Below are 20,358 nucleotides of genomic sequence, written 5' to 3' on the forward strand. Positions count from 1 at the left end.
AGGTGGCTTGCGTATATTGACAGCACCAAAGCATAAGTACTCAGAGCAAGCAGGGCTTTCTGGTGTCAACCAGAGGACTGAGAAATCTCACAAGGAAATCTTACAAATAGGAAAAATAGGGTCGAGTGTGTACAGGACAGATAAGAAAATCTGCCCAGAGGGGGAAAAACCCACCACCAGGAAACCAGCAAGAGCCACCTTTCAGAATGTCCTCGATTCCAGTCCTACAGCCCTATGGGCAGCTACAACCCACCTGCTCTGCATTTTGCCTTTCAGCTTGGTGGTCTGTGGCTGCTCCTCAGGAAGGCCATCAGGAGAGAGGGTCTCACACTGGGCTCGCCGCTGCTGTTCCAGGTTATATTCCCGCAGCTCAGCCAGAAGGGTACCTGGGCAGGCAGAGGAGCCAGCAAGTGTTTTAGAGACTCCCCCAGAGACGCAGCTGAAAGACAAACCTATCCAAAAAGCCTGCTCAGACCATCCTCTTTGCTCAGCTACAGAGAACCTGGAGTGACTAGGTATTTTGCTTTGTTCATCTTGCTATGTGTGCCCCTGGATCAACCACTCAGGGACTCCCAATTTACCTGGCCTCAAGAATCTGTTGAATCTACACAAAATGCTGCTCAGTAAGGGGAAAAGTATGTTTTGGAATCTGTATCCTCTTGAAGTTCTGAGGTTTTTTTGTGGAGATTTTAGGCAAATTGCCTACCCATCTTAATAACGGGACTAATACTAGTATCACACGGCTGCTTTAAGAATTAGGAGGTAACTGTGTAGCCGAGTACCTAGGACATTGCCTGGCCTGCGGGTGCTGAATAAACAGTAGCAGTCAAGAAAGGTCAGAAGCCTCTTCCACAAAGAAGACCGTTACAATTCTCGGGCAGCACAGAATGCCCCGGGTCATACAGTCCAATCAACTCTTATCACCTTAGCTCCAGGGACACTTGTGAGGAGACAACTGAGCAGGTAGCTAAGACCTGGGGAGACCCGTGATTGGGATGGGGGTGGGAGAGAGCAGAGACTAGGCTGAGAGAAAATCTGGCTCCACTCTGATTCAATCACTTTACCACTTGGTTTTAGCTTTCTTCTTGATAAAACTAGAAGGAAGACTAAAGCTAGATGATTTGCAAGTGTTCTTAAAATTTTTGTACCTTCAAAACTGCACAAAGGCAGAGGCTATTACTTTGACTCTCAGTTCCTGAGCCTGACGTAGTGCAGGTGCATCGCCAAGGCGGCAATGCCGCCTCAACAGGCTCGTTATAGGGCTCTTAGGAGTGCCCAGGATGGAGAAACTGCGGTCCTCTACATGCTCATTTGCCTTCAGAAACACTGATTACCTGTTGCGTGTCAGGTACTGAGAATGCAGAGAAGCCCAGTCTTGCTCTTTTAGAGTAACTGAGCAGAGGAAACTAGATGACAACCCAGTACTACCAGTGTCATAACCGAAGAGAGCATGGAAGCTGTGCTACAGAAGGACAGAGGAGTCGGATTCAGCTTGAGGTTCAGGGAAGCCTTCCAGAAAGAGGTGACACCTCAGTGGAAGGTTTCAGAAAGACATGATGCTTTATTCCTATTATTACCTACCTATCTGTTTACAAAGGGTATAACCCAGATGGCGGGCTCCATTCAGCAGCAGCTTGAGAACAGTGTCCCGGGTCCCAGGGTCCCCCCGAGAGAGCTGCAGTAACACATTAGCTGCGTCCTCTAGGCCTTCTTCAGAACAAGAATGGGACGTCAACACCTGAGCAAACGAAGGGAGGAGTAAGCCCTCACTTGAGAACTGAAGCACTATCCACCCCCATCTACCCTTTCTCCCCCAACCTTGGGAGGTCAGAAGAGCTTCGACTCACCTCCACAGAGAGCTGCAGCTGGTTTTCAGTGAGGCCTGAGGATACCATCTTAAAGTCTGCACTGCTACTGACCCCATCACCCACCTTCGCTGGAGATTTGCTGGCCTTAGTAGTAGAAGCTTTGAGGAAAACAGATGGAACATTGTAAGCCTCTGAAACTCCCACACCAAAGACTTAAGTGGCAGAACCAAGGAATCGCTGAACTGTCCAGGGCTGAAAAATGGGAAAGTAGTGAAAAAGATCCACCCAACAAAGCCAAATCCAAATGACTTAGGATGCGAAGGACTCTTATGACTGTACCTTCTAAAGTGATAAAGAATCCCAGGTATTACTCCCAACCAGAGTCCCCTCTGAAGGCCCCCAACTCTTCAAAACCTACTTCTTCAAATAATTCTTACTAGTTTGCTGTAGGACTTATTCCCTTCACTTCCTGGGACAGGCTGGCTACTCTATTCTAGCCCAATTCACACTGTATCCTTCCTGCTCTTGAACTCTTTCCTCTGAGAACTGACTCCCTCAACCCTGCTGGAAAGGCTGGGAGTTCTTTGAAGATAGGGACCTTCGATCTCTCCTTTTGGTGCTTAGCCTAGCAGAAGCCACATTCAGTGAATGCCCGCTGGTCTTCATAGGAGCATGTGTGTAGGGAGGGGCGGGGGGGGAGGAGAAGGAGGGAGGGAAGGAGGGGGGAGGAAGGGGAGAAGGGAGAGGGGAGAGGGGAGGGGGAGGGGAGAGGGAGAGGGGGAGGGGAGGGAGAGAGAGAGAGAGAGAGAGAGAGAGAGAGAGAACACATACACGCGCTCTGGTGATGATGAGGGTGAGAAAGACCACATCTGGCTCTTACAAACACAAACCACGCCGATCATGATCATTTATGGAAGAATACCTGGACGGGGAGTGGAGGGGTGAGGTGGGTGTAAACACCCCACTGCTCCCAGCTGACATCCACACTTACTTGAAACAGTAGTGGTAGCAGTTGTGGGGGTAGTCACTGTGGTCGAAGCAGCTACGGCAATGGTAGTTATAGCCGTGGCAGCAACCAGGGCTGGAGCAGAAGTGACAGGGGTGGTTGCAGCGGGGGGAGTGGGCGTGCTGGAGGTGGCAGTGGTAGTAGTGGTGGTAGATGTGCTTGAGGTGGCAACAGTGGTGGAGGAAGCACTGCTGCCAGAATTAGACTGTGTTTCCGACACTTTGTTTTCCGGGAGAGCAATTGAGATGAGAGAGAGAAGTCTGAGGAGTTTCTCAGTTAAGAGCGAGCTCCGGCGGATGACTGGGTGCGACAACATGTTCATGAGCTGCCCCAGTGGAGAGGCCTCGAGGCTGTACGGGGAGCTCTCCCCGTCACTGCCAGTGCTCACTGGCACTGACTTCACGGAGTTCTTGCCTTTCCGGCTGACATTCATGTTGTCCAGTTTTACCAGTAAGTCCCAGAAGTCTGTGCAAATGCCACTGCTACTGGACTGTGACGAGCACGGGCTGCAGGCCTGCTTACTGCCCCTTTCCCGATCGCTCTCACAGTTTGTTTCTTTGGTCCGCTGCTGTGTGAAGTGGCTGGGAAACACCTGCCGGGAAAACAAGGACAAGCTTGGTCTAGGGGGTCTACATAGAAAATACATCTTCCTGACAAGGAAAGACCACTGGTTCATAGGCTCTCCACTCCTCCGGACAGCTTTGGTAAAGGAACATGGGACTTTTATCCGACTGATGGCCAAGCGGCCTAGAGAAAGAAACAAGGGCTTTGTAGGTCAACAGATGATTAGCAAACTTTATTGAACATTGTTCTCCCCACTTATAAAATGGGGAACCACCTTGTGAAATTGTTGAGACGAAAGGAGGTAATGTATTTCGCGTGGATCCTGGCACAAGGCAGGCCCTTAAACGGCAGCAGTGCTTACTATAAAGAAGATTAAACTAAGTTCTAGGTCCAGTCAGCTCTATCACTTACTAGCCACATGACATAGCGACTAAAAATTGCTGTAACCCAGCTTCTCCATCTGTAAAAATGGGAATAATACAGACCGCTGAAGGTTGAATGAGATAATGCATGAAAAAACTGTAAAGTGAAGATAAAAACCCCAGAAAGTCATTTACCAAACAACTTCTCAGAAACAATACAGGCTTCAGCAATAACAGGTAACTAAGAAGGGCCTGCTGGCTCCCTCAGAGTTCACAAGTCACTCAGGCTGTGGCTGCCACCCCTCTTCCATCCCCCGGAGTTGGGTTCCTTCAAGCTCCTCACCTTGGCCAACTGAATGAGTGTGTCTAGAACGTGTCTGCAGACAACAGGAGCAGCCTGGGGGTGGATGTGGACAGTGGAGCCACTGCTCGCATGCTTCTCAGTGTGTTTGCGCCCACCTGAACGCTGGATCTGGAATATGTTAGTCCTGCAACCTAGGGCTGCATCCATGGATACTGAGAGCCAGGAAAGCTGGTTGGAGCTCTTAGACTCCATCTTATGCAGCAGGTCCAGGGGCCGGTTCTCATGGCTGCTTGACCCACAGCTCTTGCTTGACTTTTTGCCCCTTTCCTCACTTGAGGAGAGCTTGGGTGTTTCAATGCATAGCTCACTCTCACTGCTGCGCTGCAAGATAGAAAGCAGGCTGCGGATGACCCAGTGACGGGTCTGAGCATGGTAGCAGAGATTTCTCAGTACTCGGTGTAGACGGCTAGTATTGAGCTTCGGTTCATCCACGAAAAGTAGGACCAGGAGACAAGACAGGGCTTCGTGGTCGAGAAGGAGCCGTCCTCGGAGGCGGAGGAGAGTGTCCACATTACTGCCAGAAGGCCTGGAACAGAGCATGGTTTCTGGGTAACACTTCAGCTAGAGCTCTGGGATCAGGCATAGGCTTAGGGGAGTGGGATGAGCTGGATACCTCCAAGACAACTAGAGAAGGGAGGGTGTCCAGTCCGAGAGCTCTTAACAGTTAACAACTGCCTTGAGTACCCTACTATGTACCAGGCACTATACAATGTCTGTAACAGCTTCCTAAAAGGGCTGTTTGTAAAGACTAGAGAATCGCCTATTTCTGAGATGATGAACAAGAAGCTCAAACAGGTTAAGTGCCTTGCCCTACATCACACAATTGAGAAGAGAGCAGATTCCAGCCCAGGTCTATATCATCAATTGGTAAAATCAGACTGCACCTAAAGTCTCAGGAGAGAGTGCTTATTTCTGCCTTCTCTAGACTACCAGGGCGTGGGGGAGAGGGGGTTGCCTGCCATATGTAGGAGCTGATCACACTCCCTTCACATTTTGACTCTACTCTGCTTCTGCCTGGTTAATAACTAACTCCTCTCCACTTCTACAGCCTAGATGCTACAATCCCAAGGCAGGTGGCTCCATGTTCTACTATGTGCATGGGAAGCAAGTGGCTTTTCTTGTTACAACCACAGCTAGTGCCTGCTGACAGCCTGCCTTACTCTGTGACTATGCCCACAGTAGCTATACTAAGCCGGAAGTGTGGCTTTCTAAAGGGGGAGTGTCCAAGAATCTGGCTTCCCTACTCATTAAAGGAAATACCCTAGAGAGGACATCCAACCTCTCCATCTATAAATTAAGGGAGTTGGACCAGTTGTAGATGTGAAAGGTGGTAAGGCAGGGTGAAAAAAAAAAGACAAAGGTACCTGTTATGGCTGCTGCTACCCCCCATCTGGAAGGTGCCACCTCTCTGCACAGCAAGGCGAGTATATTGGACCCCACGGTTGCCACTCAGACGACTGGTGAAAGCTGGAAGGAAAGAGAAAGGAAACCGAAATTGGGGAGGGAGTGATAAGCTAGGTCTAGGTAATACAAAGGGGAACTAACTACAGAGCCTCATGTGGCCAAAGCTCGACATTCCAGAGCTCTCCCCCTGCCTCCCTTCATACCTGGGCTTCGGAGAATGGCAGAAAGTGCAGAGGTGCTGCTGTGCCCAAAGAGCCGCTCGTGCATGAGCTGCCGCTGCCGGGCTTCCTGCTCTCGCCTCAGGGCTTGAGCCTCGGCTGCAATGTCAGGTGGCATCACAGCCAACACACTGTCCTCCATGTCCTCCAAGACGCTCCGGCGCAGGTCTGAGGGCAGAGTCTGGATGAAGGTCACAGGGTCCATGGGGGTGTCTGAGCTGGCATTCTGTGCCAGTTCCCGCCGCTGTTGCTCAGCTCTCTGCTGTGCCAGCACCTACGGACCAGAAGAAGTCAATGGGGAAATACTTCCAGCCAGGCAGCCTGCTCTCACCAGCTCCCCGCTCACATACTTCCTCCTGGATGGCTGGAGGCAGGGCAGCCAGGAACTCAGGGCTCACTTCGGTCACACCAGGATTCCCTACCACTGCAGGAGCTGAGCTATTTGTGGTGGGGGCAGTACGGGTGGGTGGACGGATGCCCAGCTGGTTCTGCAGGACTTCCCGGCGGATGTCATCAGGCAGAGCAGCCAGAAAAGAGGGGTCCACACCTTCAGGGAGACTGATACCTGAAGGGAGATGCAAGATGTGAAGGAACTCACACCTCTAGTTACATCTGATGCCCAAGATGTAACTGAAGGAAAGAAATCCATGGCCTTGCTTGAGGAAACCAGCGATGTTTGTCCTCACTGCATGCAAAGGACACAGGACACACAGAGAAAGCCCACCCACCTTCCCTAGGCTCGGGAGAGCTTTTGTTATGTGCCAGCTTCTATGTATGCAGTCACTTAACCTTCATCAAGACCCCAGCATGTAGCTGTTATCACCCCCTCAGTATCAATGAGGATCAGAGGAGCTAAGTAATGGCCCCAGGTCCTAAAGTCAGGAGGTGGCAGCAGAGGGGGGATTTGAGCTAAGATCAGTTTGACATCAAAGCCTGGGTTCATTCCATTAAGCGGCACCACATACCCTTACCGCCGGTCCTCCCATATACACGCCGCCCTCCGTCGGGATTGAACTGTTTGACTGGCGGGCATTTCCATGCCAAGGGCTACGAGAAGCCTAACAAATCCTAGGATACACATGCAGCTCACCTGCAAGGGGATCTTCTTCTTCACTGCTTGTTGAAGGCAGTGGCTCTTCTAGGATCCCCCGGGAATCTGCTCCAGAAATGGCCACAGCAGAATCTCTAGTGGAAGAACTCTCAGAGGATGCAGGGGGAGAGCTGAAGGAAATCATTTTCAGGTTGTTCTCTGTATTGTATTTTCCCATTTATAAACTACTCCTATAATACCCCTTTCTCATAGAAGCCAGGTTGATTTCCCCAGTGTACCAAGCATGTGCATTAGATTAACAAGTATGAACGTGGCTTGAAATACCCGCCAACACATCCTGCCCTCCTCTTGCTCACACAGTGCTTACCCGTCCTCAGGGGCCTGGGTAGGTTCCCCTGACCTATCACCCCTGCCTTGTACTTCTGTCACAACTGGCGGGGCATCCCCAGGAGTGGAGCTGCCTGCTGTGGGCTGCTCAGAACTGCCAGCTGCTGAGGTATCACCCACAGCCTCCTCCAGGGTACAGGAAGCCAGGCTGCTGGTGTCCATGGGAGAGCCTTCCAGTTGACTGCTGACAGCTGTGAGTGCATCAGAATCTTCAGCTCTCTCTGGGGAAAGAGAGGCTAGGAGGAAGTCACATGGAGAGGTTAGATCTCTGCCTGGAATTAAGAAGCAGCCAGATTAGACTTCTCACTTCTCCACCTTCACTCCACGCTAGCCTGATGTTCCCACTCAATTTCATTTGTTTCAATAAGGCTCATCTCAAGTCCTTTCTATCATCTGCTGAATATTTATGGTGTTCCAGGGATTCATTCCCTACCACTTCTGCTCAGAACTGCCAGCTCTGTGAAACATCTTCCCTAGGCATCCCAGATAAGGGATCCTGTCACTTGCAGAGTCTCTGCAGGTAGCATGTATATATGCATGTTGGTTCTGTTTATCTAAACAAACAAAATTCATTAAAGGAAAAAAACCCTACATCTTAAGGTTTCTCTGTAACACATCATAGACAGCATGATAGAACAGTGATGGTGAACAGGTTTCCATCTGGCCTGCTGGAACACTGCTGAGAATTGTGGGAAATAGTGCCATGAGATAAATGGTGTCCGCCAGGATGTGAGAGCTGTGTGAGTGGGGCCACATGCTTGCATCCCTGGAACTGTTGAAGGAGAGCAAGCTTTCGAGTCATATAGATCTGGATTTTAATCTCAGCTCAACCACTTCATTGAGTGGCCTTGGGCTAATTATTTCACTTCTGAGTTTCAGTTTATTCATGGAGATAACACCATCTACTCTGGAGAGTTCTTTTTAAATAAGCTCAGCATGACGGCTCAATAATAGTGATTACGTCAACAAACTGTTGGCATCATCACTAGTACCATTCCACTCAGATGCATAATCACTTAAGGACACAGAGAAGAAATCTCAACTTGAGCTGAGACAGTCATGTGCAAGCTGAGATCCTACTATTCGAGGACTTGAGCTTCTACTATTTCTCTAAAGAGAGAGAAGAAACTACGAAGATGTCCATTTTCCCTCCTGTTCTACCCTCCCCCCCGCCCAATCCTTGCAACTCTACTCACTTATAGTGGGAGCTGGAGATAACTCCATCTGAGTCGTTTCTGCTTCTCCACTTGGCCTTGTGGGACCCAATTCCTCTGGCTCTACAGGCATCAATAGCTGTGTAGAGCTCCCTCCTTCTCCAGCTGGGGACTGCAGCTCTTGAGGAATCTCTCCCAAAGCTGGTGGGGGTGGGAGTGTTGGTTGCTGTTGTGAGGGCTGCAGAGTGACAAGGGTCTCCTTGGACTCAGATGTAGCTGCATCAGTTGAAGATGGGGTTGTTGGGTAGCTGTCAGGCATAGGAGTCCCATCTTTCTCGGAAAGAATGACAATGAATGTGTTACGGGGCGATCAGCCAAGGATCCAGGAGCCACTCAATAAGCACAGGTGGCGTGACAAGAATCCCCCCCCAACCAGTGACGTAGGAATTCCCCCCACCATCAACTGCTCCTAGGAACAGCTTGTGGCTGGTCTGGTACACCCAGGACAGGGGCTAAGGCACAGTGCTATCTTGGTCCCAAGAATTGGAGAACTCTCTGTAGATCCTAAAAATTAAATCCTTTCTGTGCCCCAGGAAGGGAAAGAGTTCAAGTCACTTTATAATTATATTTGCCTACCCTAAATATCACCTGCCCCCTTCCACCTCCCTTTTCTTCCAGTCCTGATTATTTAAGGAACATCTACAATTCTGTCTAATGGAAGCAACAGTGCCGAGACTAGGTATGAAGATGCCACACACCAGGGAAAGTAGTAAGTTGTATAGTTATCTTCTAATTGGGGCCTAAAATCCCTACCCCACAACAATACAACTTACTACCTCACCCCGGCATGAGCAGAATCCTCTAGCAAGGGCAGCAGGCAAAAGGCCATTCTACCTGATGAGAGACACTTTCAAAGACCTTTTGCTAGATTAAGGGTTCCAGGACACCTACCCTCTTTCACTGCTTTAAAAAATACTGTGTAGGCTTTGGTACAATCATTTCCCAACTCAAGTGCCAAAGGAGACAGAAGGTATAGGGAAGCAGAAGAAAAGTCTGAGGAAATAGGGGTGGGGGAGACATATAATACCACATGGAGCAGTTATTAGAATCATAAAATGGCTACTGACATTAAGAAGATTACGACGAGGGATAGAAAGCATATAGTAGTAATACCATTTAGCCCAGAGCTACCTTCCCCCAAAGCAGGTTGCTCAAGATAATGTTTCTAGACTTTTAGAGATTCCACAGACCCATAAAATTTACATAAAAAGTAAAAAGAGACTAACATGGGGCTACCAACTTTTAGTTTAGCCAAGAAAAAAAACCCCATCAATATCATTTAATAAAAATATTTCAATACCAAAGGATTAAGAAGGACATGATCTCTATTATGAAATAGTCCTTTAAGTTGAATAAATTCAATTTCTGAAGAACTCATTAAACCTCCCTTATTTTGTTCATTTTCACTGAGGACTGGCATTTGGGAACCACTGTCATCAGGTGTTCTCATGAAGCACCACACTATGGTGGCCACCCAAGGGGGTAGGACACATGGCCTCACTACACACCAAAAGGCAGCACAGGACAATCAGGACGAGAAGCTGAACATAGCACGTCGGAGGGGAATGTACCACCGTGGGAAAGACAGTAGACTGTATAGTTATCTCCAAGATGGGGTATGACCCTAAAACTATACAATCTACTACCTCATCCCACAGAGCACCAGTGTTCATCTTCAGCCCACTTGGGCCAGCTACTCTGCAGGGCCAGGAGAAAGAACCAACCATTAGCAAGAGGAGGAAAAGGGAGGAAGAGTTACCTGAGAGGTTCTGTTCAGCAGAGTCATTTGTCTTAGACGCAGTACACTGCAAAGAGAAGGGACAGACCAATGTAGGACTTTGCAAGCACATGAGACTGAGGTCAACTGTAATAGTCCCAACCCCCACATATGCCACCTAGGAGTTCAGTGACCTGGATGGAAGATGAGCACTTCAGTGTGCAAACATCTCCAATTTCTCTCACACACACTCATGTTCAAGGATGGCTTATGGACAAGGTGGAAACTGCCAGGGGCCGACTGAACCACCAGAGGAAAGGATAATCAAAAACACTTTAGAGCTGGGCTGGCCACAGAGCATGACTTGAACACAATGGTGAGACCAGCAAGAATTTCTTGAAGTTTTATCTCTATATATTTCCCCTCCTTGGGCTCATTTTGTCTACTCCAGCTTTTAAAATCACATGCCAGGCTAGCTTATTTTCTATCACTTTTCATGTGTTTAAAACAATGTTACTGTTCACTTAGCTGAAAGTTCTATACAAAGGTATTTGTTACATCAAGCTTGTTATTGTAATTGAACATTTCAATAACTTTATCTTTAACCTATCGAATATCCTAAATGCCGAGTGGGGTATAATAAAGTCTTTCACTGAAGTCTTTCAATTTCTTTGTATTTCTATTAGCATTGATTCATATACATTAAAGCTATACTGTTCGAGGTCCCAGAAGTTTTAGAAAAACGTAGGTAGCTTCTTTGTAAACCAAAATCATGGCAGAGAATTTGAGCCCTAGAAAATGACATGTGGTGCTAGGGTTCAGGGTAGTAACATTTCTCTGAGCTGAAGCCTAAGCATAACTTAGATGAAGGAATGGGGTTATCTTGGTAAAGATCCCCTCCCCCAACTTGGTAAAGCAATCCACTGAGAGAAACGGAATTGCACCATCAACAGCCTGGACTTAGTCAAGGTCGTTCTTGTCTAGCTGCAGAGACTCTACAGTACGACTCAGGAAACACTCTGGTTCTGGCTCCAGTTTTTCCCAGTGAGACACTGGAAAAATGATTTTCCCTCTGGGTTTGAATTCTTTCCCCTAAAACTATGTGAGTATACGGCAAATTTGGAATGGATCCTTTCTGAGGTTCAATGTGAAAGTCCGAGGATTCTCCAGTGACTCTCGATGCCACGTGTATGCCAAAACCGTATCAAAGTTAAAGCAGACGTAGCCAAAGATGAATCCTCCAGCCTTTGGGAATCACCTGTGCACTCTGATCCCTGTTTTCCTTATCTTCTTTGCCTTTGTCAGTTATCTTTGTTTCTTCCTCTGCCAGTTGTTTCCTGCGTTTCTCCCGTCTTTCTTCCAGCTCCTCATCCCTCAGGAATTCCAGGTGATTGACAATGGGCACTTTAACAACTGCATCAAAAGAGCAAAGATCAGGAGCTGCTCAGGGGACGTGGGGGAGGAAGCCAAGCAGCAGAGCTTGTGGCCACAGAGAAACAGGGAAACAACTTTCCATGTATACTTGTCCCAGCACCGGAGGGCTCACTACTGCCCTGATAACCAAACTGCCACACACCTGAAACACAGTCGTGCATACTCTCAGCATCGAGAACTTTACATTCCTCTGTCCAGCGAGTCAGGGCTGTGGGGATGCTGGACAGGGTCCCTGTAGGGGAACACAGGAGAATGAGATTCTGGGTCTTGTCATGTGTCAACTGATCCTAAAATTGCAGTCATTCTCTAACAGGGTCCAGTGTCGATCACAAGGTTTGGCACACCACAGGCACCCAGAGATAATCAAGTTTTTGTTGCCTTTGGCAAAGTCATTCAGTGGTCTGGCTTCTATTATAAAATAGGGTTTCTTCAGGCAGAGCAGATACTTTTCTGCTTTCCCTAAGCAGGGAAAAAAAATAAAAGCTGACAAACTATACCCTCCCTTTCACCAGAGAAACTTGCCTGCTTGGCTGGTAGCTGTACTCTGGTCATGGAAAAAGTCATCGAGCAGTTCATCATCAGACCGGGCGATAATGTGGACATCATCGTTGCCCACCAGGAGGCGGGCCCGGCCCCGGCTTTGTAAGGGAAGGCTGCTGCTCAGCTGCAGGATGTCAGCGGCAGCGGAGGGACCAAGCAACCTGTAGGGCGACGGGGGGATGCCATGGTCACTGCACACCCACAGGGGCCCTGCAACCTGTTACTGTGAGATCATTTCTGTATCGTCTACGAAATGCTTAACGCTATTATGGACTGATCGTACTACACATAAATCTTAGTTACTTTCCTAACTACTCCATCAGTTTGCAAACTTTATTTGGGCTGAGGTTGCATATTATTCCACAGATCCAGGCAGATTAGTGTCATGGATAACGCCAGGTACTGGGTTAGGGTATAATACCTCTCTTGTACACCCTCTGTAGTGTGTACATTGACCACTATGACACCTATATCCCTTTTTTCACTTTTAAAATTACTCCTTCCACTAACCTCTAAGCCCTATGGCACGGATCCTGTTCTGTCTATATCTAAAGTGTTAAGTGCTTAGAATATGAGATGCTTAATGATTGCTGAATGTATACACAGGACACTTAAGCAAAAGAACATGTTATACAATTAGGTATTCCTCCAGAAGTCTGCACATATAGCCCACAAAGAAATGGGACAAATACATTATTTGCACATGTGACAAGACCATTAAGTGATGGACTGCTTCCCCCAGGTCAAGACGATGCTGAAGCCCAGTGAGCCCAACAATCTTTTCAACTCACCTCTGGAGTATGAGAGGTGGGTTGGGCTGGCGATTCCCAGGGTAGTGAACGTGAATGGTGTGGCCTGTATTGGCCGTCAGCTGCCTTAGGGTCCTCTGACTGCGCCCGATACCCTGGGTGAGGCGTGTTGTAGAGGAGCCACTGCCCAGCGTCAGGGAACTGTGGTCTGCATGGCGTACCATCAGTGGGTGAGTGGTAGGGATATTTCCTGGGGATGGGGGGATGTCTGCTGCAAGGACAACATGCAAAGGGGTCAGTGCCAAAAAGAAATTTCTCCCATGGTTGTTAAAGCAGAACCATGTCTCCTGGGACTTACTTCCTCACACGGAAACCTGAGCTTTGTCCTTTCTCCCTCATTCCCACACCTCATCTACGACCACTGACATTATCATAGCTAATGCCACCATCTCTCACCTAGATACTGCAACAGCCTCCTAAATAGCCTCCCAATCCATTCTTCACCCTATAGCCACAGTGACATTTCCAGGCCCCTCAAGAAACATGCTGCTCCCTGCATCCTGAAGACTCTTCACCCTCTTCTTTTTATTCTTGGCTTAGACGTCACTTGCTCTGATTCTAAGGATTGGCTTAAAAATCCTGGCTTAATAATTACTCTGCGCTTTCTTACCACACTACTATGTAGTGCCTGCTTATTTGTAATTCTTAATAGGCCATAAGCTCCTATGAGGGAAAAGGACTTTCTTTTTTACTGCTGTATTCCTAGTACCGACATAGTAGGCACTCCTCAAATATTTGTTCAATGGACAGAGGCTCAACATTAGGAAGTCTGATGAAAATCACAGAAATGCAAAGAAAATCATAGAATAGAAAGTATCCGGCAAATTATGTAATCCAACCATTTCCCCCCCCAAACTTTTCATTTACAGGTGACAAACTGAGGCTCAAAGAGGTAAGAGACTACTTGGCCAAGACGACAGACCAGAACAGTTCAGTGTTTTCTGCTGTATCTGCTTGTGATTTAGGGTCAAGACCTGCCTTCTCAAGACAGCCTGATTTTAAGAACTTGATGCTAAAAGGGCACTGTGATGTTGGTGGGAGAGGAGGGAAGAGATTCACTCTCTCCTCTCAAAAGATGCATCCTTGAAGAACAGTGTGAATGTGCTCAAATCTACTCCCCAATGCCGAGCTCAAAGGTGTCCATACAAACTCTCAAGGTCGTGTTATATGGGATTACCGATCGCCCTGTCACTGTAGCGTGCACAAGGGTGCCTGATGCACTTAGCCTTGGTCTCCTATTTTTTTAAAATTCAAGCAAATCATCAAGTTGTCCAGATTCTAAAATGGCTGCCTGCTTACTGAGGTGGAGAACAAGAGCAGCCTCTCATTCTTCCTGCTAAGTGTACACTTATTGAGCGAGATGGATTCAGACCTCCCTTGCCCCAGGAAGTCGGCACAGGAAAAGAAGTGCTATCTGTATTAGATCGACATAGCTGCTCTGGTTCACTGCTTGGCTTACCCTAGAGAAGGGTATAAGAATCAAGAGATAAAACCCAGCTGAGCCCCTGTATCTTACTAGCACTGGAGAACATGTTGTCAAACTCAATGATGAGATCATCCTCCCGGTCAAAGCGCTCAAATCGGACCAAGGGAGAAGCGTTCATATCAGGGTAATCCTCATCCAATTCCATTTCAGAGCCATCGTCGTCATCGTCTTCATCTCCCTCTTCACCTTCATCATCCTCCTTAAGGGGAAAATAGGAGATGGAGAATTGCTGGAGGTAAGCGTTTTCTGGGGTCTGGTGTCATGGCCACATGTGCACACGAGGGAGGGAGGCGTGGAGGCTAGCAACCCAAACTGTTGGTGTTCTCCAGCTGTGTTCCCATGGAAGAGGTTGTCTGAACCAACCCAAACACAGTCCCCCCTCACCTGATCATCTTCCTCATCTTCCTCCTCCTCCTCCTCTTCATCCTGACTATCATCCTCATCCTCGTTACTGCCACTGCTGTCCTCTTCCTGAGTGTGCTCCTCCTCATCCTCAGGGTCCAGGATATTCATGGAATCTAAAACAAAGGGAGCACATTGGAGGACTATACTGAATAGCTAGAAAACAGGCTACTGTGCGGGCCCGCAGACTGAGTGGGAAGGCATGGGGTATCTGACTCTAGGAGAGGAAGAACCAGATCTGGGGTGATAAACAGACTTAGTGAGCCAGCCCAGATTTCCTGAAAGTGCCAATCAATGCATCAACACGCTGAGCAGGGTGGCTGAATGTGGAGGCTGGCCACAGGGTGGTGCTTGAGGAGCCACGGTCTAGGACTTGGCCAAGTCTGCTGCTGCCCCCTTACCTTTCCAGCCCTACTTTGCTATTGACTGCATCCTGCTGGTTAAGAGGGAATCTGGAGCGATGATAGCAGGTGGGTGAGAAGAAAGCGAACCAAGTAAGAAGTGACAAACTTTTGGGCAAGCAGTAGTAACATGTTATTTGAAAAACTGGCTGAGGATAAAGTGGATGGTGTATGTCAGCGCATGCAGACAGATGCTTCCTTATTCTGCACATGTGGGCAGCTGCCTCCAGGAAAACCCTAGTGTAGTGTCTGTCAGACGTGCAGGGCAAGAAGGGAGGCCTTTCTGGCCTCGGCACTCTCACCTTCTCGGTTGGCCTGCAAGGTGGAAGCTTGGCTGAGGTTGGAAGGAGCTTCATCCATCAGCACGTCCTCTTGTGATTCATCCTCTCCACTTCTGCTCACTGAAGGTTACAGAGCAGAGCCTTCACTGAACAACAGAGGACTTCCCTTTCCAGATTGGGTGTGCCTACAGTAGCTACAGACACCCAGCAGATATCCACTTTTTTTTTTTTTTTTTTTGGATGAGGGAGAAGACCTGAGTTCTCTGCTGTTGACTAGCTAGGTGAGCTTGGCCAGTCACTTTACCTGTCTGAGTCTCAGTTTCCTCATCTGTAAAATGCCAATCCCACTACTAATTGTGAAACCACAGAGGATAATAGGTGTGAAAAATCCTTGTCAAATTTATAAATACTTGTCTGCTTCCGTTAATCCTTTGATTTCCTTCATCAATAAAATAAAAACAAGTAACACATACACCCTTGGAGCCAGGTGACTGTAGGGTACCTTTGCCATTTTCCCTCTGAATTGTAAGAAGAGCCACCCTTAGGGATGATTGCTCTTGTTACAGTAATGAGACTCAAAGGTGGAAAAGGCCCTGGATTTCGTTGAAGAACTGAAAGGAAAGCACTTCTCACCCTACAGCCTCTACAGCCTCCTCTAGGTTTCCATGAATAATAAACACTCTTAATGTGCCTGATGTATCATCTCTACTGATGGCCATCCCTCCGCCTCCCCCACACAGGCAACGCTTCAGACCCGCCACAGGTCTGTAGATAGATGGCTTGTGAATCTCGTAAGACCATCAACATCAAGACAAGCAGCAATCTAGGCTGGCTATGAGCCCTTAGGCAGAGCTGAGCAAGCAGATGATGAGAAAAAGGGTCCTCCCAAGAGAGATTGAGGAAAAGGAAGAGGCTATACTCAGTTCTGGGGCTCTCACCTATAATTGTACTGTTCCCAGATCCGCCATCCCTCTCAAGCAACTCATCTATCAGGTCCTCCAGCTCATTCTCAACCTGGAGAGAAATAGAACATACATATGGATGCACACAAGTCTATCATTGTGCTAGCACTGAAACCCTAAAAAAAGCCAGCAAGGGAGCATGTATTTCTGGGATAATGTGTGACAAAGGGTGTTATATAAATACCACACACTGGGTGCTAAGAGCACAGAAACTACCACGTGCTGCCAATCCACACTCAGACTGTCCTTCAAATGGGTCCATCCCAGTTATCTGAGACCAGGTTAGTCTTTATACTGTCCAGGAATACGTGCCGATTTCTTTGAGAGCTATCAGCTTAGGACTGTAGACTCCATTTCTTATCACCGCTACCAGCTCCAGAAATTACAATGTTTTCTTTAGGGTTGTTAGGAGACGACTCTTTGAATGCCCCAGTGCAGCTGGTGCTATAGGCACAACAGTAATGCTAAGGAGCTTCCATTAATGACCAGAGCCAAGTAAATCAAAGACTGGGCCCAAAGGGATCAAGCCAGCTTTCTACATCAACATTTCACCTGGGCCTACATTTTCTTGTTGGGATCTATTCGATTTCACAGTACATGGCACCCTGCCCCCACCCCTCATTTAATACAATTTAAATTCATTTACTAAGCATCTACTAAGCATATCATCCGTGCTCCTCCGCAAAGCAGACAGCATCAAGGCAAGGATCTAAAGTACTCACCCACCCACATTGCTTGGGGGTTTGGTTCAGCGCCGCAATAGGGGTATCCTGGGTGATCTGCCTCCCTACCTGCATCTCTTGTGAACTGAGCACCTCAGGCTGCCCAGCAATCACCACTGAGTCGGTTTCAGCCTCCCCATCCATGATATCCCCATCTGCCACCTCTGTCTGAGTGACATCATGATCCTCCTCCTGCACTTCTGCTTCCCCAGGCTCGCCTGAAACAGTCAACCAACCAGCAAAATAATCAAAGGGTGCCTATGTGTGGGACACCACAAGGCAAGCATGAAGACAATAAGGTCCCTTCCCTGGGCAAGTTTACAAGTTCTCAGAGAATAAATGAATGGGTGACAAAGGAAAAGACAAGGCTACGTGTGAGGATAGCCAAACAAGGCTGCAATTTTAAGGAATTCTTTGTGGGGCAGATTCCCACGCTACTATGACAGATCTCTGGAAGGTCAGCAAGTTCCCAGGCAAACAATACCAAGCCAGAACAGTTGTGATGCCATGCCCACAAAATAAGTACACCCACCAGGCCAGCCTTCTAGCCCATTGGCTCTAATTCCCTACCTGGGTCCTGCTGGTTGCTATTGGAATCCTGAGAAGCTCCTTGGGCATCCTGCTCAGACTTGCTCTTGTTAGAAGCACTCTTGCTGCCAAAAAGGCTACTGGGCTGGTTCACAATCCGGGAAAGGGTTTCCAAAGGCTTCAGAGCAGCATTGACTGTGTTGGCCATGTTGGGACTGAGATAAAGGAAGATACAGAGATGGACTGAGCACAGAAATCCACACTAAAAGGAAACAAGGCTCACCAGTGCACAACTGATCTCAAAAAAGGGGCATGGAGATTACAAGGTGAGCCTGGGACATAATGTTGTGCTAGAAGGCTTTCAAAAGTAAGAAGGCTTTAAAAAATTAATGGGGTTGTTACTACTGGCCAAATTTATGCATCAAAAAGAATGATAGTAATAGGTTACAACAAATTAAATATAAAAAGAACCTGTAGCCACAGGGATACAAAAAAGCAGGTAGAAGGAGGTCTTCATTATAAAAGAATGCCAGCTAATACACAGGAATGAGAGAATCAGAAAATCAGCACTTGCAACCAGCAACATAAGTAATCCAGACAAGGATAACCAATGAATGTTAAAACGACTGAGTTAAAACTCTTCAGGGCACAGGATAGTCACGTGATCTTCCTATGCGCTCAAAGCATCACCTAACAGATAACTTATTAAATACAAAGGGGAAAGCTAAACTTTAACTATGTGATTAAACTTAACCATCACCAATAAATGGACAAATTGGCATTATGTGTCTCCTGATGTGATGCACTGAGAAGGACAAATGCCACCTATGTACTACTCTTGCCCAAAAAGTTTAGCCTAAATCTAATCATAAGGAAGCAATTAGGGCGGCCGGATGGCTCAGTTGGTTAGAGCGTGAGCTCTGAACAATAGGGTTGCTGGTTCGATTCCCACATGGGCCAGCGAGCTGCGTCCTCTGCAACGAGACTGAAGACAATGAGCTGCTGCTCAGCTGCCAGTGGGGCAACTGGATGGCTCAGTTGGTTAGAGCGTGAGCTCTCAACAACAAGGTTGCCGGTTCAATTCCCACATGGGATGGTGGGCTGAGCCCCGTGCAACTAAGATTGAAAACGGTGACTTGACTTGGAGCTGAGCTGCACCCTCCACAACCAGATGGAAGGCCAATGACTTGGAGCTGATGGGTCCTAGAAAAACACACTGTTCCCCAATATTCCCCAATAAAAATGATGTGCTTGTGCTCGCTTCGGCAGCACATATACTAAAATTGGAAAAATGATGTGCTTAAAAAAAATAATGAAAAATAAAAGCCATTAGACAAATCCAGATTATGGGATATTACTCTAAGACATTGGGCCTTCTGGATTCTTCAAAACAGTCAAGTATCACAAAAACACACACCAAGCGACCCATAATAATCCAACACAATGAGTGATGCTTACTGGATCCTGGATCAAAACACTCTTCCCTAGGCTATAAAGATACACTTGGAATAATTGGGGAAAACTGAATATGAAATATTCATTTAGTAGTATTACATTAATGATAAATTTCTTAGATGTAATGATGATATTCTAGCCATGTAAGGAAATGCTTGTTCTTAGGAGATACATACTGAAGTATTCAGAGGTTAAACACCACATTGTTAGCAAAAAATTTCAAGCCATTCACCTCCCAAAAAGGGGAGAGCAGGGGGGAACTAAAGCAAGTAAGACAGAATGCTAGGTAACCACTGGTTAGTCTAGGTGAGATATATGGTGCTCATTACCCTACTGTGAGTGTGACATTTTTAAGCATTTTTTAAAAAATCCATGAGGTTGTATCAAAAGGACAAAGTCGTCAGCTTGAAGAGGCCCAATGGACCAAAGTTGTAATGAAAAAAGGATGATGACTGTAGTGATCCAAATAATGCAATCAACGAAAATTCATGAGTCCATAATGCTACTTAGAAAATAGTAAGCCAGAGAAAACTCACATTTGAGGTGGTGATTTAACCTATTTTTGAGTTTACTCTGAAAACCGGTGACTTAAGGGGAAAAAACTGAGTTGTTATTCTGCCTTTTCAGTAGGAACTGCTATTTCAGGATAACTAGATTTTCCCTTTTGAACTGGGGCTGTATCAGAGAATAATGCCAGCTAAATAATGTAGAAGGAATGATAGAAATTAGAAAGGTGTCACTGATAACCCCCAAAGAAATCAACTGATGCACGCCAAGGATTATCAACTGGTATTAAGACCATTAATTAGGTACATGGTTGATAGGGAACCAGACATTTGTACAGTGCCCAAGTACTAACACAGATTACTTTGTAGTAAGAAAGGGGAAAATGTAAGAGTACAATGATGATTACCACTCTACTCTAGTGGTCAATTTTATGATTAATAATGGTAGTTCGAATAGATTTGTCTCCTCATGATATAAAATGAGATGTACATCAATCTATGATATATCCCAGCCAGTATTGTTTAAATTGCTCCATTAAGTCTCTAGCTCTAATGAGAAGTTTCTGGAAAATAGGTAGTAAAGGAACAAGTTAAACTATGTTGCAAGATACCAAATGGACCACATCTAGAAGGTGAAACACTTGGCAGGACAGCAGGCCTGGTCACTTCAACAAGTTAGTATCATGCACAACAGCAATAAAATGAAAATTTAAAAAATTAATTAAGGCCTTGTGTTA

The 20,358-nt window shown here is 47.0% G+C and overlaps 1 protein-coding gene across 20 annotated transcripts in view; it reads right to left on the bottom strand.

Annotated features, from left to right (window-relative positions):
* Nucleotides 1–20,358, bottom strand: part of HUWE1 (HECT, UBA and WWE domain containing E3 ubiquitin protein ligase 1) — a 160,820-nt gene that overhangs the window by 9,734 nt on the left and 130,728 nt on the right. For 15 of the 20 annotated variants that reach the window (XM_019718910.2, XM_074323887.1, XM_019718916.2 and 12 more), the window contains 22 exons: nt 17,703–17,875; nt 17,202–17,350; nt 16,387–16,462; nt 15,470–15,568; nt 14,749–14,882; nt 14,395–14,563; nt 12,861–13,089; nt 12,052–12,230; nt 11,672–11,761; nt 11,354–11,508; nt 10,138–10,183; nt 8,361–8,648; nt 7,145–7,436; nt 6,817–6,947; nt 6,077–6,291; nt 5,712–6,000; nt 5,469–5,571; nt 4,084–4,630; nt 2,800–3,406; nt 1,848–1,966; nt 1,582–1,738; nt 254–386 (listed from right to left, as the gene is read on the bottom strand). In XM_019718910.2, the coding sequence (XP_019574469.1) occupies nt 254–386; nt 1,582–1,738; nt 1,848–1,966; nt 2,800–3,406; nt 4,084–4,630; nt 5,469–5,571; nt 5,712–6,000; nt 6,077–6,291; nt 6,817–6,947; nt 7,145–7,436; nt 8,361–8,648; nt 10,138–10,183; nt 11,354–11,508; nt 11,672–11,761; nt 12,052–12,230; nt 12,861–13,089; nt 14,395–14,563; nt 14,749–14,882; nt 15,470–15,568; nt 16,387–16,462; nt 17,202–17,350; nt 17,703–17,875 (4,380 nt within the window). The remainder of the gene's footprint in view (nt 1–253; nt 387–1,581; nt 1,739–1,847; nt 1,967–2,799; nt 3,407–4,083; nt 4,631–5,468; nt 5,572–5,711; nt 6,001–6,076; nt 6,292–6,816; nt 6,948–7,144; nt 7,437–8,360; nt 8,649–10,137; nt 10,184–11,353; nt 11,509–11,671; nt 11,762–12,051; nt 12,231–12,860; nt 13,090–14,394; nt 14,564–14,748; nt 14,883–15,469; nt 15,569–16,386; nt 16,463–17,201; nt 17,351–17,702; nt 17,876–20,358) is intronic. The other 5 variants (XM_019718919.2, XM_019718913.2, XM_074323886.1 and 2 more) reach the window with 4 other exon arrangements.

Source organism: Rhinolophus sinicus, chromosome X (assembly GCF_036562045.2).
Source record: "Rhinolophus sinicus isolate RSC01 chromosome X, ASM3656204v1, whole genome shotgun sequence".
NCBI classification, from domain to species: domain Eukaryota; kingdom Metazoa; phylum Chordata; class Mammalia; order Chiroptera; family Rhinolophidae; genus Rhinolophus; species Rhinolophus sinicus.